Here is a 17,472-nt window from a genome sequence, read left to right as displayed (position 1 = left end):
TTGATGATGATGAAGAAGTTGTTGATGAGGGAGATTCTATACACAAAAGGCGATGATCCTCATCATCTGAACAGGAGGCTCGACCTGTCGAGATAGTTACACTAACTGAAGACGATGTTTTGACACTTTGGGGAGAATCTGATTTGGTAGAATATGCCAGCTCCTGTTTTCGGGCCCCAATTGCTGCAACCGGTGCTGCAGAGCTGAGTACCAGGTCTTTGCCATCTTTGTTTGGCGAGCATCAAACAACCAGCACTGCATTTGATGTAGCTGCTTCTCACTCTTCAATTCTATCAGCTTCATCTCCACCTTCACCAACACTAGCAACTGCTATATCATTTCTATCTTTGTCTACTCTTCCACCAGCAGTTGCTACACCATCTCTATCGGCTGTACCTAACCATGAAGAGGGTGTTCCTCTTCCACAGTCCCCAGTTCATGGGACCTTGGGGCAAAATTATGCTGCTCCTTCTGAAGATCCACAAAGGAACTCTTTCGGTCTCTACCGGATGCAACCTGTTATCGTGGCCGGTGGAGCTTGCTAATTACCTGAAACCTTTGGCTTCAGAAAAAGACTGGGAAAAGATTCAGACACTCTTTGGAGAGTGTTTGTTGAACAATGCTATGCATAACGCCGCAGCGGTACGTTCCTTCCTTCCTATGTTATTTCTTCTACTTTGAATGAATATATTCTAAATTTTACCTCTTCTTAATTTATAGGCCAACTTTTTTGCTTCTGAGGGCCTTCAAAGGTTGATTCATGAGAAGGAAGAACTTACTTCTGATCGGGATCAACTTTTGGCGGAACGGGACCAGACTGTTCTTCGCCTCTCAGAACTGGAAACCAGAGTTATTGAGGCCGTTGTTTTCGAGGCTCGTTTGCAGCAAAATGAGTAGGAATTGGTAACCCTTAGCCAAGAAATTGGGCCCCTGAGGGTTAGATTTGATGAGGCCAAGGACAAATGGGCAGAAGTTTAGAACGCCGTTCTTGTTGCAACCGACCGCGAGGCTACCTTCGCTGAAAGAGTGATTAACTTGGAAGCAGCCTTGAACTCCAAAAGTGAAGAGCTTGCTGCCGTGAAGGAAAAACATGCCCAGCTAGAATAGAAGTATAGGAAAACTATCGAGCATAATAGGCTCTTTAGTTTAACTGTCTGTGAGCTTGACGTCAACCTTCAATCTGCTAGATCCGCCTGGGAAAACCTTTTCCGCCTAGGTCACTCAACTCAAAGAAGAACTTAAGCGCCGAGAGACTTCCCTCATTGTTGCAAAAACCTATTCCATGTATATCATGAGGAGAAAAACCTTGGAAGAGGCCAAAGCCGGTATTATTGAAGTTGATGCAGAAATTGCTAAGGCCCTAGAGCTTGAGTTGGCTGCAAACAATGGAATCCCGGTGCAGTCTGATGCTCCAAGTTCTGCTGATTCTGGTTCTGAGTTTTCAAAAACTTAAGAGGGATCGGAAGGCGATGAGGTCAAAGACCAAACTGGGGAAAGCGTTGAGCCATCAGCGGAACCACCTACTCCTCCCAGCAATGCGGATACTTCTCTTCCTCCTGGTTCCGGAGGCGCTGCAGTTTAGCTTTTCCTTTCTTTTCTCACTTTGTACCTGTAACATTTTGGCCCATTCTTGTGAATAAGGACATACTCTTTGTTCAAATATTGTTTGAGTCTTACTTCTGTTTGAATATCCATCCAAGATTTTAACATTTGCATTTACTCAAGCATTCCGCGCATGTGGTTCAGTTCATGCTTTATTATGTTTAGTCTCAGATGCCTTTTCTTCGAAGTATTTTGGTTTCGAGTATTATCCCTTTTACGTGAAGGTTTTTATGAAATTTTTCGTAAGTTTGCTCTTTGCGTCCTTTTCATGTGCGGCTTCAGATGTATTTTTCCCCGATGACATTTTGGATTTCGGGTATTGATTCTTCCGGAACCAACCCTATAACGTGAGGGTTTTTATAAGAGAGGGCCCTCTTATGTTTACGGTGCTCTTGAAGAGGACGTCTCCTGTTCATTACGGCACTAACATTTGAAGTACTTATTTAACTTTCAAATGACAAAATCAACTCATCACTAAGACAAGAAACAAGATAAAAGCAAAAGGATTTTATTTTATTCCTTCTATTTTCAGAAATTACATAAGCATTTTGTTATGCAGAAAAGAAATTGCCATTATTTGTGGCTATTTTGTACAACTTATTTCTACGGGGATGGCTGCGCAATCCCCGGTCCTGATGATGCATTTTGTTTTCGGATTTTTGTTTCCGGTTGACGTGGCAGTCATTGTTGTCGTATCCTCATATTATTCCCCCAGTGTTTAAATGTGAAGAATGCGAATTGAAACACTGCAAGTCTTGTATCTTCGAAGGTTCCACTAATAAATTGCTAGGTAATCCTTCACTCGACAACATATCTTGTTTCCCCTTAGGAATCCATGCTATCGAGCGAAAGAATACCTAACAGTCCTCCAGCGATTTGTGCTCGTGAACGGTCAGGTAACCTCTACTTGGTAGCAAACTTAACTTCCCGGTGGGAATTTTCTATCGAACCAAAGATTACCTAATCGTCCCCGAGTGGAAGCTTGTTCGTTTGCCTTGCTATCAAAGGTCTTATTGCTTCAGTCTTCATAGTATGCTTTCAGTCGCTGCCTTGTTAAACACCTTGCAAGAAAAACTCAATTGGGACAAAAACTGAACGAAGTGAAAAATAGTGCAGCACATACTTTCTGTTTGAGTGTCGTTCATCAGCAATAATATCTTTTGAGGTGTGCCATGTTCCAGTTGCTGGGCAACTTGTCCCCATTCCGATTCTCTAGCTCATATTAACCTTTCCCAGCGATAACTAAAATCCGGTAGGGACCTTTCCACGTTAGACCTAGCTTTCCTGCATTGAGCTCCCGAGTATTTTGTGCTACTTTCCTTAGCACCAAGTCTTCTACTTTGAAAAAATAGAATTGGGCTCTTCAATTGTAATATCGCTCCATCCTCTGCTTTTGAGCTTCCATTCTTACATGCTCTAAGTCCCTGCGTCCCTCGAGCAGTTCCAAGTTTATTAGCATTGCTTTGTCGTTCGATTCTTCATTTGTTTGAGAATATCTCAAAGTGGGTTCGCTCACTTCAACCAGGATTAGGGCTTCATCACTGTACACGAGGGACAAAAGAGTTTCTCCTGTACTTGATTTGGCCATTGTTCGGTAGGCCCACAGAACTCCGGGCAACTCTTCGGGCCATTTTCCTTTTGCTGCTTCCAACCTTTTCTTCAGGTTTTGAATGATCACTTTGTTTGTTGACTCCGCTTGACCGTTTGCGCTAAGATGATAAGGCGAGGATGTGATTCTCTTTATTTTTGAGGTCTTCGAAGAACTTTGTAACTTTTGCACCGATAAATTATGGTCCATTGTCGCATGCTATATCTTTTGGTATTTCGAACCTGCAAATTATATTTTCCCACAGGAAATCGACCACTTCGCATTCAACGATCTTCTGATAAGAACCTGCTTCCACCCATTTAGAAAAATAATCAGTCAAAATTAAAAGAAACCTTACCTTTCCGGGAGCCAGTGGTAGTGGTCTGACAATGTCCATCCCACATTTCATGAACGGCCACAGGGACAAAATCGAATCTAAGGGCTCTGCCGATTGATGTACTAGTGATGTGTAGTGTTAGCACTTATCACATTTTCATATGAAATCTTTGGCATCTTGTTCTATGCGAGGCCAATTATATCCTACCCGTACCAATTTCAGCACCAAAGACTCTGTGCCTAAGTGATTATCGTATATCCCTATGTGGATTTTTCTCATGACATAGTCAGCTTCTGATGCTCCAAACACCGGGCCAATGGGCCTTGGAAATATTTTCTATACAATTGGCCTTTCAGCTATAATGTGTATCTTTGGTGCGTAACACTCGTGACACTTTGGGATCATCGGGCAACTTCCGTGCTCAAGGTAGTTGATTATTTTGTTACTCCAGTTCTAGACTAGACTAGTTGAATTCACTTCATAGTAACCATCCATATCAAGGACTGTACTCATCAGTTGTACTACTGTTCCGGACTTCGGTCCCTTTATTTCTGTCGGTGAACCTATGTTTGCTAATGCATCCGCTTTTGCATTATCCTCTCTCGGGATATGAGTGATTGACCTAACACACCCCGAAATCGGGGAGCGAGACTGGCGCCTAACCGAGTGAACCCGGTCAAGCAAGCATGTTAGATACTTTCTACCCAAACTCACTTATGAATAAACAGAATACATATTTTCGTTAATTAGACAATAAGGAGATCATGTATATAATACCAATTCATTACCATTAGTTACTTCACTTATAAGTCCTCAAGATATTACATTACACATCCATAGTTTAGAAATGGAACTTGTGATACAATTACAACATCATTAGTTTGACGTTTCCAATACCAACGTACAAATCACACCATGTCTACGGAGCCTCTAACGGGTACAAAAGAGTACTAGGATGGTTCCGGCTATACCTCAAAACACCATACATGAGAAACAAAAGATACATGACCCCGATATGAAGTTGGGCTCACCAAGTCAGCTGAGAAGAGGATGTACTACTATCACTAATCGATGCCGCCTGCTATGGAACCACCTGCATCCATTAAAAGATGCAGCACCCCGGCAAAAGGGACATGAGTACATGTAGAATAGTACTGATATGTAAGGCAGACATAACCACATATGGAAATATGATAACTCAATAAAAGGCAAATAAATTACGTGAAGAAACTATGAAATGACCCATATCATAACATGATAAGTCTTATTATACTTACATCCTTCTGAACTTCTTTTAGGATCAAGCATGCCCCATGAACTATACGTGGGATACAAAGTGTAAATTAAAAGCATTAACATGTACAAACAAAGGCAATGAAAGTGGCACCTATTGTTCGTGTTGCCTATACGTCTCACCAGACCGTCCATAGGGTTCACATATTGTAGTATACACCTATGATTTTCATAGATCGTCCATAGGGTTCACATATTGTAGTACACACCTATGTGTTTCATAGACCATCAATAGTGTTCACATATTATAGTATACACCTATGCGTTTCATAGACCATCCATGGGGTTTCATTCATATTACACACCTATGCGTTTCATAGACCGTCCATAGGGATTCATTCATATTATACTCCTATGAATTTCATAGACTGTCCATAGGATTCCATACACAATATACCTATGCGTTTCATAGACCGTCCATGGGATTCCATACACAATGCACCTACACGTTTCATAGACCGTTCTTAGGGTTCATAACACATCATTATGCACATAACCATATATAAACTTAAGCGACATGACTAACGCTACTTTTAAGGTCATAAGTTCCTAGATCATTGGAACACTTCATGTTCATGCTCATCATGGAGAAACATAGCTCATTACATTAACACATGCATGGCAAATCACTAAGTAGGTTTCAATGGTACATAGACCCAATTTCTTTTCTTAAGGTTCATCATCATTTAGCATAGGGTGCCTCTTTTCCACCTCATTATATACCTCTTTGTCATCTTAAGGTCACTAGCTAAGTTTATCATTCTCGGTGACTTAACATCGAATTCATTATTTCAGAAACATACAACTATAGTTGAAACCGTTGGAACATACAATGCCTCATGATTCTCATTTTAGCAAACGGTCACAGTTCATGTTCATACTATCACTTACTTGTACTAACCATGGGTGATCATAGGACATTAATGACATTATTATATAAAAGAGTCAAAACTCATCTCATAATATTCACAGATTCTTTCATTTCATTGGCATTATTGGCCACAAATGTAATTCTCATTCTTGACATGATGGCCACATTTCTACATCTCACACTCGCTTCTTTCACTTTCAAACATATTCATTAATAATCGACAACAAAGCATTTCTACTCAAGACTTTAAGTCCACATGTGAGGAAATACGAATGTTAAGCACATTGAGATTTCTTACATAATTTGGTATAATAGCTTTCATTTGGGCCACGACTCGAAGTTATAACAATTAGATATGCAACCCATGCTTCGAGCATATTTTCAAATAGCACATAACATAATAGGAACATTTGGGATACATATTGAGTATATATCTTTCGACACAAAGCTTATTCAGAATAGTCAATTTATAATGAATAACTCGGGACTTAGAAGAACATCATGGGATTCAATTCTAGGAGAGAAGTTTAGCCAACATACCTCGCTTTGAGCTTTATTAAATTACTACAATATTCCAGAAATCTCAGCAACTTCAATCTCTTAGATGAAGACCTTGTGAGTTGTCCTTGTGAAATCTTCAAGCCTTGAGCAAGAATTGATGAACAAAATGGCTAGGTCTTCTTTTTCTCTCTCTAAGATACTCTCATATCTCTCTAAAAATATAAGATGAAACTCTTAAAAATGACCCCCAAAGCCTTTTTATAAAAATAGGATCGGGTAAAATTTCCAAAACTTAAACTTGCCAAAACTGGGTTTCCGGTCACAGATCGTACTGCATAATCGATATGCGGCTCGCAAAATGGGCCACAAAAATGATTCCCGAAAACAGGACTTGTCTGAACCAGTATGTGACAGTTCTGCGACCGCAGACTAGACCGCAGAATCATCTTCCAGATTTCTTCATGCCAAGTCTGCGACTGAAATGTGGTTTGCAAAGCAACTATGTGATCGCATAGTAGACCGCAGAACAACCTTCAAAATTCAACATCTTTTTGCTCAACTATGCGATAGATATGCGACCTACGAAACCTTAAATTCCTTTACGAAATTTTATGGGGCCTTACATGACCACTCACAGAATTATGCCAAAAGAGCCTGGACCTTTATCATGTATTGCTACATACGTTCTTCTTTGGTATCAAAGATCCAATAAACCTGATTTACCACCAGTTGTAAGTCACATTTGATTTCGATAACATCAGAGTGAAGTCCTCGGGCCAATTCGAGCCCTACAATCAAAGGTTCATACTCTGCTTCATTGTTAGTTAAAGGAACTGTTCTGATAGTTTGCCTTAAGATTTCCCCCGAAGGCTTGATTAAAACTATTCCGAGCCCGGACCCTTTTACGTTCGAGGCTCCATCTGCAAATAAGGTCCAAACCCCTGATGTCGATTCCGACACCATGATTGCCTCCTTGGTTGCCAAAGGTAGCAGTCCCGGACTAAAATTGGCCATGAAGTCAACCAAGACTTATGACTTAATTGCAGTCCTAGGTTTATATTCTATGTCGAATTCACTAATTTCGACGACCCATTTGGCCAATCTGCCCGAGAGTTCGGGTTTATGAAGGATGTTCCGCAAAGGGAAAGTAGTCACCACAGCTATTGTGTGGCATTGAAAATAGGGCCTCAACTTCCAAGCAACGACTACGAGAGTTAAGGCCAGTTTTTCCAAATGTGGGTAACGCGTTTCTGCTCCCGTTAAAATTTTTCTAATGTAATAAATAGGAATCTGTGTACCTTCATCCTCCCGAACTAAAACCGCACTTACTGCAACTTCTGAAACCGCGAGGTAGACTAGCAATGTTTCGCTTTCTTTTGGTTTCGAGAGCAATAAAGGGCTTGATAAGTACTTCTTTAGGTCCCTCAAAGCCTACTAGCATTCCGGCGTCCATTCGAAATTATTATTCTTTTTGAGCAATGTAAAAAAGCAATGACACTTTTCTGACGACTGGGATATGAACCTGCTCAAAGTCATTAACTTTCCTGTGAGTCTTTGGACTTTCTTCACATTTGATAATTGATCCGGGATATCGTCTATGGCCTTGATTTTGTCGGGGTTTACCTCAATTCCTTTTTGTGAGACCAGAAACCCAGGAACTTACTAGAGCTGACCCTGAACACACACTTTTCGGGGTTATGTTTCATGTTATGCTTCCTCAAGATATCGAATAGTTTTTGAAAATGCTTAAGGTGGTCACATGCATTCAAAATCTTAACTAGCATATCGTCTATATAAACTTCCATGGTCTTTCCTATTTGCTTTTCAAACATCTTATTTACGAGCCATTGATAAGTAGCTCCAGTGTTTTTTAACCCGTAGGGCATTACATTGTAACAATATATACCGAAATTTGTTATAAACGAAGTCTTGTCCTGATCTTCCTGGTTCATCTTAATTTGGTTGTACCCGGAATAAGCATCAACAAAACTCATCAACTCGTGCCTGGCCGTAGCATTAATCATTTGATCGATATTCGGCAGTGGAAACGAATCTTTCGGGCACACCTTATTAAGATTTTTATAGTCTACACATATACGAAATTTATTGTTCTTCTTAGGAACTACTACTACATTGGCTAGTCAGTTTGGATATTTTACGTTTCTGACCGGACCGATTTTAAGCAAGCCGGTTACCTCTTCTTTGACGAATTTATTCCTAGCCTCGGTAATAGAGCGCTTCTTCTGTCGTACTGGTGGTACGTTGGGATCCAAACTCAGTTTGTGCACGGCTATTTCCGTCGGGATCCCTGTCATATCCTTGTGTGACCATGCAAAACAATCAACGTTAACTTTAAAGGAATTCAATAAAACCAGACCTGAGCTCGGGGTGCAGTCCTATTCCCAAGTGAAATTTTCTTTCTAAGAATTCTTCGAACAATGACACTTGCTCTAGTTCCTCTGCCGTGGATTTTGTTGCGTCCGTTTCTTCTGGAACTTGGAAATATCTCGGCACCTGATATTGTTCTGACGATTCTGCCCCTGGAATAACCTTTTCTAACTCGGGAGTAGATGCTGGTTCCTGTAATTGGCATGCCGTGCGCTCCTTCCCTTTGCTACTGTAAACTGAGATTGCATTTATCTTCCTCGTTGACGCTTGGTCACCTCTTATCTGCTTGATTCCTTCGGGCATCGGAAACTTCAGCAATTGGTGATACGTTGAAGGTGAAACTTTCATCTCGTGTAACCATGGCCTTCCTAAGATGATGTTGTATCCCATATCACCATCCATTACTTCTAAGAGAGTTTTTCTCATTACTTCTTCAGTATTCGTGAGCAGCAAGATCTCTCCCCGGGTCGTCACGCTCGCAAGGTTGAATCTAACGAGGAGTTTTGTCACCGGAATAATGCTTTCAGTGAGTTTAGCTTGTTCCAATACTCTCCATTGTATGATATTAGCCGAACTTCCTAGATCTACTAGAACTCTCTTAATTTTAAAATCTAACACATCTAAAGAGATTACCAGTGCGTCGTTGTGTTCTAACAGCAATCTGTGTGCGTCTTCCTCCATGCAAGTGATATCGTCCTCCCGGAGTCTTTTGCTGTGAGTTATCGATACTTTAGTCTTCTTTGCCACCAAAAAGGTGACCCCGTTAATCTCGTTCCCCACAAAGATCATGTTGATCGTTCGACATGGGATTTCTTCTCCTGCTTTTAAGGATTCCGCGTTATCTCTGTGGTGGCCGTAATTGTTCCTAACTCGATCACTCAGGACTTCTCGGAGATGACCATTCTTCAATAGCGTTGCCACCTCATCCAGAAAATGTCGGCAGTCCCCTGTCCGGTGACCGTTCATCCCGTGGTATTCGTACCATAAATTGGGATCCCTCTGGCTGGAATCGGACCTCATAAGTCTTGGGAATCGTGCTTCTTTAATGTTCCTTATGGCTGACACCAATTCCACTACACTGACGTTAAAGTTATATTCTGATAACCTAGGGTAAGAAATATCTTTAGACCCCGACGTTTTTTTATCTTGAAGTGATCTATTGTTTCGACCATGATCAGTCACTCCGTTAACGGTGAACTTGTTTGCTGCTCGAAAATTTCTGCCACGACCTTCGGTATGTTCGTAGAGCAAAAACCGACCCCTCGAAGTCCGCCTATCCGTGTCGTAGTCATCCTTTGATTTTTCTCTATTCTTCTCCCGTCCTTCGGCCGATAATGTAGAACCGACCTGGTCATCTTCGATCCTTATCTTTGACTCGTACCGGTTGTGAACATCTGCCTAGGTTGTTGCTTGAAACTCAAGAAGACTCTCCTTCAGCTTCCAAGAAGCATCAGAACTTCTCAGATTTAATCCTTTGGTGAATGCTTCGACTACCCACTCATCCGGGATGGCCAGGAGCAACATTCTTTCATTCTGGAATAGGTTAACACACTCTTGTAATAATTCGGATTCCCCTTGTGCGATTTTGAATATGTCGGCCTTCCAAGCTAGCACTTTTCTGGCCCCGGCATGAGCTTTAATGAAAGAATCCGCGAGCATCTCAAAGGAATCTATGGAATGTTTGAGCAGTAATGAATACCACGTTAGGGCTCCCCTTGTGAGAGTTTCGCCGAATTTCTTTCACAATACATATTCAATTCCGTGAGGAGCTAGATCATTCCCTTTCACCGCCGTTGGGTAGGCGGTAATATGTTCCTATGGGTCTAAAGTTCCGTCATACTTTGGAACTTCAGGCATTTTAAAATGCTTCGGGATTAGTTCTAGTTCCGCACTTGCCTTGTACGGTAATTGAACATACTTCTTCGGGTTCAAGCCTTTCAATACTGGTGGTGTGCCCGAGATTTGATCCATGCAGATGTTTACTTCCCTCGTGAACCGCAAAAGCTCATCTTTGAATGAATCGTTCTCGTTCTTAAGACCTGATATGCTCCCCCCCTCCTCCAGCCCCATCGGGGCCAACTTTACCCCTGGGAGTGTTGTTGTCGACTCTCTGCGTTGTTTGGTCAGCGGGAACAACCTGAGGAATTGGATCGCGTATGTTTGCACTATTCGAAGCACCTAATAGCGCTGCTTCAGTTGCGTCATAACCTGATCCTGCCATGTGAGATAGCCTAGAATAATTGTCTGTTTCTCTTGCAGGATCCTCACAGCATCCGCTACTTGCTCCTCGTCAGCATCATCGGGAGTTGTCTCCCGAACCCGTCGAGGGTATCGCATGTCATGCACAGGTGTGGCGCCATTCCCCTCATTGCGGGTGTCACTGATTGAATCCTCGATTTGAGGGTGATCCCCTCAAATTTCAGGGTTGTGTACATCGTTAATAATGTTATTTGCCATTCTTTTGTGATATTTTTTATGACAAAATAATCAAAACATGTTAGTAAAAAAGGCAAGGATCAATTAAATTGTACGGCTGTCTAGGCCCCACGGTGGGCGCCAAACTGTTTGCCCGTAAGACGGCAAAGTTAAATTTATACGCGATTTCTAGACAAGTGAACTAATTTGATCCTGAAATAATATAATAATTGAATAAATACACAGTACTTAGCCTTGGAATGCAGATGAAATAGAAAGATAGTGATTCTGTGAACACGGTTTCCGAATACAGCAATGATGAGATCAAAAATCAAGAGAGTGAAATTGTATAAAGCTTTGTATAAAATATAGTAAATGTTCTTACGAGAAATTTCGTGTGCTTTATAATGATAACTGAGCTCACTATTTATAGCTATGTCTAGGGAAGAAGGTCCTAGGACCGTGCCCTCCTTTAATATCAATTATGAGGGTCATTGATGAAGATGTAACGTTGAACGTAAATGCCAAATTCTTTGTAACGGACCGTCGTTTTTAATGCTGTAGAATATTCCTTAGTAAATGCTACCGGACGCAGAGTATTTAATACATTTTTATGAACGTTATCCGTTCCGGTGACAAGCGCAGTGGCTGCGTTCGTTCCTCAGCCATTCCATCTTAGATTTCACCTGTCCTCCTTTTAGTCAGCCACGTGTCATATCATATTTTACCCTATACAATGATAATGGAATGTGTTTGAATTGATTGGGTTGAGATCGTTTAGGAGTAATACACGCTAATTGATTGCTCTGCCCGCTATTATACAATTGTACTCCCTATTTATTAGGCAAATTACACGTCTGTATTTATGAATACAGAAGCGCGAATATAGTCGGGTAATTAAAAAAAATGATCTACACCATAAAGTTTAATGAGGCGTGTTTGAATTGATTTTGTTGAGATTTTTTTAGAGTGATACACGCTAATTGATTTCTCTTTCCGTTATTAAACAGTTGAACTCCCTATTTATCAGGCGAACTCCCCGACTGTATTCATGAATACAGTCGCGCAAATACAACGAATTAATACAGTCGGGTAGCAACAAAATATTAGCTATAGGAAGTAAATATGTATATGGTAGCTATAGGAAGTTAATAGCCACTAAACTATAGTAATTTCTGAAAATTTTCCTTTTGGAAATAGCATTGTATATAAGATCTACATCTTACAAATTATGGACTTTTGTAATATTAAATAAATTTATATTACTAGTATTTACTTATCAAATTTAGAGACGGATCAACAACTTAAAATTAGTAGAAGTAAAGTTCTGGTTTATCACCAAAGAAAGATCCTTGGTTTCGTAGGTACCTAAATATCTTAAATGCTGCTAGAATTTTAGCTTATATGTTAATAGTGAATCTTCAATTCCCAACTTCCAACATATTAGGACCGGTTTGGGGTACGGTTAGTTCATCGGAAGGATCGTCCTTCCAATTTGAATTTTTTTTTTAAAAGTTTTAATCTTGTTGACAATGACAACAGTCGCGACTATAAACAGACTCGTGACTATGACAGGGCGGTACGCTTTAATCTCTCTCAATCCTACTCATGAAACCACATGGAAAAAGAAAGAATGGAGAAAACTCCAAAGAGTCTGCTAGAATTTTCGCAGAGTACTATTTTAAAGGTACCTAAGATACTTTATCTGAGGATAAGCTTGAAGGTATTTCGATGCAAACTGATCAATCTTTGATTTCTAACCGAGGGCCGATCCTGCAAATAGCTTAAATTGGTGAGTTGTGTAGTTCAATCAAATTAACAGAAAGAGACTACAAAAGTAATGTGTCCCTTGTATTTATATGCTTTCTGAAGGAGAGAAGTTGCACCTATTTATGAAAACATTACATACCTTTGGCCTTTGGGTTCGTTTAGAAAATTAACGGTGGTGTTTTTCTTAAAGACAACTTTTAGGTTTTTGTAGTAAAATAAAAAAACAAGTATTAAATATATATATGTTTTTTAAATATATATATATATATATTTTTTTTACCTTGGAGAAACTTGACCAAAAGACTAAGTCTAATTAGATATGTCCATCAGCTCAATTACCTTCGAAGCTAAAATAAAGGATGGTAAAACAAATTTTGTTAGTACTTGAATAGAAAAAAGAACGAAAAGAAGAAGATTCCCTCTACCTTTAGGTTTAATTATCCACGAGAAATTTGACTTGGATTCTATAACTAATGAAATACTTTTACGTTTTTATACTTTATTATTATAGAGATATCTAATTAATAAAAGGATATTTTTATTCACCAACATTATATTCGTTCTTATAAATAAAATAAAAAAATAATTCCATATCCACGACATAAAGGAATCACACAACTAAAAAAGTGTGATTTTTCGTGAAAAATTAAGGAGAGACCTAATAGTCCCTCGCTAGAAGGTATGATAGCGTACAGAACCGATAGTTAACTCACGGTCAAACTGTAACGACCCGGCCAGTCGTTTTGAGAGTAATAGCTCCGATCCCCTACTGTCTCCCCCAAATCTTTTTCTGCTATTGTAACTTGCCGGGATGATTGGTTTTGAATTTTGGAGTGTTTTGGGACACTTAGTCCCTAAATGAGAGCTTAAACCTTAGAATTTAGACCGTAGTCGGAACTGTATGAAGACGACTCCGGAATAGAGTTTCGTCGGTTTCGTTAGCTCTGTTAGGTGATTTTGGGTTTAGGAGCATGTCCGGAATATGTTTTGGGGGTCTGTAGTAGATTTAGGCTTGAATTTGCGGAAGCTAGTTTTTCGGCGATACCGATCGATAGTGAAAATTTTGATATCGAGCTCGGAATGGAATTCCAAAAGTGGCTGTAGGTTCATAATGTCATATGTGACCTTTGTGTAAAATTTGAGGTCATCCGGACTAGATTTGATGTGGTTCGGCGTCGTTTGTAGAATTTGGAAAACTTTAAATTCTTAGGTTTGAATCCGTGATTAATTCATGATTTTGGTATTGTTCGACGTGGTTTAAAGGCTCGACTAAATTCGTAAGGTGTTTTAGGATTGGTTGGTATGTTTGGTTGAGGTCCCGGGGGCCTCGGGTATGTTTCGGATGCTTAACGGGTGAAAACTTGGACTTAGAGAAATTTCTGAACTTTGCTGGTTCTGGTGTTTTCGCACCTGCAGAAAAGAGACCGCAGGTGCGCGAGCCGCACATGCGGAGATGAAAGCGCAGATGCGATAAATCGAGAGTTGGCCTGGGGTCGCAGGTGCGAGGAAGTTTCCGCATCTGCGATGCCCGCAAATGCGCAAGGATGTTCGCACATACGCAAGATGCGCAGAAGCGGAAGGGACTCCGCAGGCGCAAGGGCGCAGATGCGGCCCTTTCGTCGCGGGTGCGAAGGCAGAGGGGGTAAGTGAGTTGTGCAGATATGCACGTTTTTCGTACAAGCGCACCGGCAGGTGCGAGCCCAGGTTCCGCAGGTGCGGAAATACCTGGGCAGTGATTAAAACCGAAGGGCTTCGCGATTTTTATCATTTTTGGCTTTGCAAACTCGGGTTGGGGCGATTGTTGAGAGCATTTTCGAGGAATTTCTTGAGGTAAGTTCCTTGTGCTTATTTTTGGTCAATAATCTTACCTTGCCATATATTTTTCCACCTAGTTAATGTGTATTTTAGGTGAAAATTGGAAGTTGGAGACTAGGGATTTGGGAGTTGGAATTGTGGATTGGAGGACCATTTGGTGTCGGATTTTAGTAAATTTGATATGGTTAGACTCGTGAGTGAATGAGCTTTCTAGTTTCGTAAATTTTGTCGGGTTTCGAGACGTGGGCTCAGGGGGCCGGGTTTGAGCCAATTTCGAATTTTGGCCTAATTTTATAGTTTTTCTTGTGGGATTCATTCCATTAGCGCGTATTGATGGTATTGTACTATTTTGAATAGATTCGGGCCATTTGGAGTTGGATACTCGTGGCAAGAACGTGATATCAAGTTGATTTGAGTGGTTCGAGGTAAATGACTTGCCTAACCTTGTGTTGGGGACTTTCCCCTTAAGATATCTTGATATTATTTGGTGTGTGGGCGCCGTGTACTTGAGGTGACGAGTACGTATACGGGCTATTATTGCAAATATCATGTTTAACCTTTTTAAATCATAAATTGCTTCTCTTATTAACTGTACTAATATGTTTAATTGTGTAGTTTAGACTAGTAAAGCATGCTTACGTGTTTTAACTACTTAATTGACATTTTGTGCGTCATGTTCAGTTAAGTCCTTATTTGCCTTATCTGTGTCCAGTATAAACTGTATAACTCGATGTCATATCTGTCATTTCATCTTGTATTGCATATTTAAATTGGGACTACAGACGTATTTCGGGAGATCCCCATGTACTGCATATTTACTTTGGGACTACGAACGTATTCTGAGAGATCCCCCTGTACTGCATATTTACTTTGTGATTACGGACGTATTCCGGGAGATCCCCCTGTACTGCATATTTACTTTGGGACTACGGACGTATTTCAGGAGATCCCCCTGTACTGCATATTTACTTTGGGACTACTAACGTATTCCAGGAGATCCCCCAGCACTGCATATTTACTTTGGGACTACGGAGGTATTCTGGGAGATCCCCCTGTACTGTATATTCATTTGAAACTACGGGACGGTATTCCGAGAGATTTCCCACTGTGTTTACCTTGTTTTGAGCCGAGGGCTCCCTTAACTGTTAAAATTTTGAGAATTTCTTTTAACTATGTTACCGTAAATTCTACTTATATCTTTTACTGTTTAATTTATTATATTTACTCTGGTAGGGCCTTAACCTGACCTCGTCACTACTCGACCGAGGTTAGGCTTGGCACTTACTGGGCACCATTGTAGTGTACTCATGCCCTTCCCTGCACATGTTTTCATGTGCAGATCCAGGTGCGAGTTATCAGCCTCGGGGTTAGTACGTGCTGCTAATTCTAGGAGACTTCAAGGTACCTCTGCTTGCGTCTGCAGATCTTCGGAGTCCCCTTCTACTCCCTCGTCTAGAGATTTTCCTTATTAACTTCAGACTTTTGTATAGAGCTACATAGATTATAGCAGCTTGTGACTTAGTGATATTTCGGGTCTTGGGAAATTATTTTGTGTATGCCGAGTGGTACTACTCTTGGCTATTTAAAATATACTATTTATCTTAAAAAAATATTGTGTTTTCTTTATATTTTCCGCAAATGTTAGGCTTACCTAGTCGTAAAGACTAGGTGCCATCACGACACCTTACACAGAGGGTTAATTTGGGTCGTGACACAAACTCTTCAATATAAAGGGCTCTTTGATGTACGTTGTAATCACCAATTTAATGAATTTTTCTTTAGAAGTATTCTTCTTCAGGTAATGCTCTCTCTTCCTTGAATTTGAATGTCACACCAAATCCTGTCTATATCACTATCTCCTTTTTTTTATAAATATATTTTAGTTATTGGATAGCCTAGTCTATATCCACAGCTGACGTGACTCCCTACCGACGTCTTTCCTTTCATATAATATACGGCTGAGTGACTTCGTAACCTCAACATAATATTTTTTTTCTTACTGTAGCATAGGCCTTCGTTGGGCTTTCGTCCCTTCGCCTATGGACGGCGGTTTGACTTCGCTATCGCTCATGACTTGGTATATAGCCGTGTAGTCATCGTCACAAAATACATTGTGTGTCGCGTACTATCTGATGGTTGACACCAATCCTGTTCAAAAGTGATGACTCACTTTGATTTATTTTCATGAATTCATAAGCATTTATCATACCCTTTTAAGTTTTTTTTTCCACTTCATATCATTCGTAGATGCTCATCTGTTATTCAAATGCAGGGATCGATGATAATCCGAGGTTTACTAGGAGCTAAAATAGAGGAAGCTCGAAGCTTAGCTATGGCGATGGAAGAAGAAAAAGAATCGAGGGAAGAGAAGAGAGAAGAAGAGAGACTCTATGTGAAGATTGTAATTGTTATTATGATATTTCAATTGTAATACAATCACATATATGTAAACAAAAATGAGCTATAATGAAAGATTCTTTTTAACTACTTCTCAACTAACTCTAACTAACTTTTGGCTCCCTAACTAACTTCCGAAACTAACCACTAACTGTCACTCTTCTTTACTAAATCCAGCTCACTTATATTATTAATACATCACTAATCACAATTTGTATAATAGTACATCCCCACAAAAGAGATTCTTGTCCTCAAAGATCAAAGTGAGGAAATCGAATTTTAAGCTCATTGTAGTATTCCCATGTAGCATCATCAGCTGGTATGCCCTTCTATTTAACGAGCACTTGTGCCACAACTTATTCCCCCTTTTCACCATCCTTCTCTATAAAACCAACTCCTATTTAGGGCATTGAGGGTAAGCAATGCCGACTACTGGAGGATAAGAGATATGATCAGGAATAGCATAACACTTCTTCAGCAAAGACACATGGACAA

The 17,472-nt window shown here is 40.3% G+C and overlaps 2 protein-coding genes across 2 annotated transcripts; both read right to left on the bottom strand.

Moving 5' to 3' along the window:
• Window positions 1-2,965: 2,965 nt before the first annotated feature.
• LOC138903633 (uncharacterized) lies at window positions 2,966-3,400 on the bottom strand. Its single transcript, XM_070192062.1, has one exon. The coding sequence runs from the start codon at window positions 3,398-3,400 to the stop codon at window positions 2,966-2,968; it is 435 nt and encodes a 144-aa protein (XP_070048163.1).
• Window positions 3,401-3,439: 39 nt separating this feature from the next.
• LOC138903613 (uncharacterized) lies at window positions 3,440-9,546 on the bottom strand. Its single transcript, XM_070192025.1, has 2 exons — window positions 8,707-9,546; window positions 3,440-3,496 (listed from the first exon to the last, which is right to left on the bottom strand). The coding sequence occupies exons 1-2, from the start codon at window positions 9,544-9,546 to the stop codon at window positions 3,440-3,442; spliced, it is 897 nt and encodes a 298-aa protein (XP_070048126.1).
• Window positions 9,547-17,472: the final 7,926 nt, after the last annotated feature.

Source organism: Nicotiana tomentosiformis, chromosome 1, assembly GCF_000390325.3.
Source record: "Nicotiana tomentosiformis chromosome 1, ASM39032v3, whole genome shotgun sequence".
NCBI lineage: Eukaryota > Viridiplantae > Streptophyta > Magnoliopsida > Solanales > Solanaceae > Nicotiana > Nicotiana tomentosiformis.
This window is presented reverse-complemented; position numbering and strand designations above follow the sequence as displayed.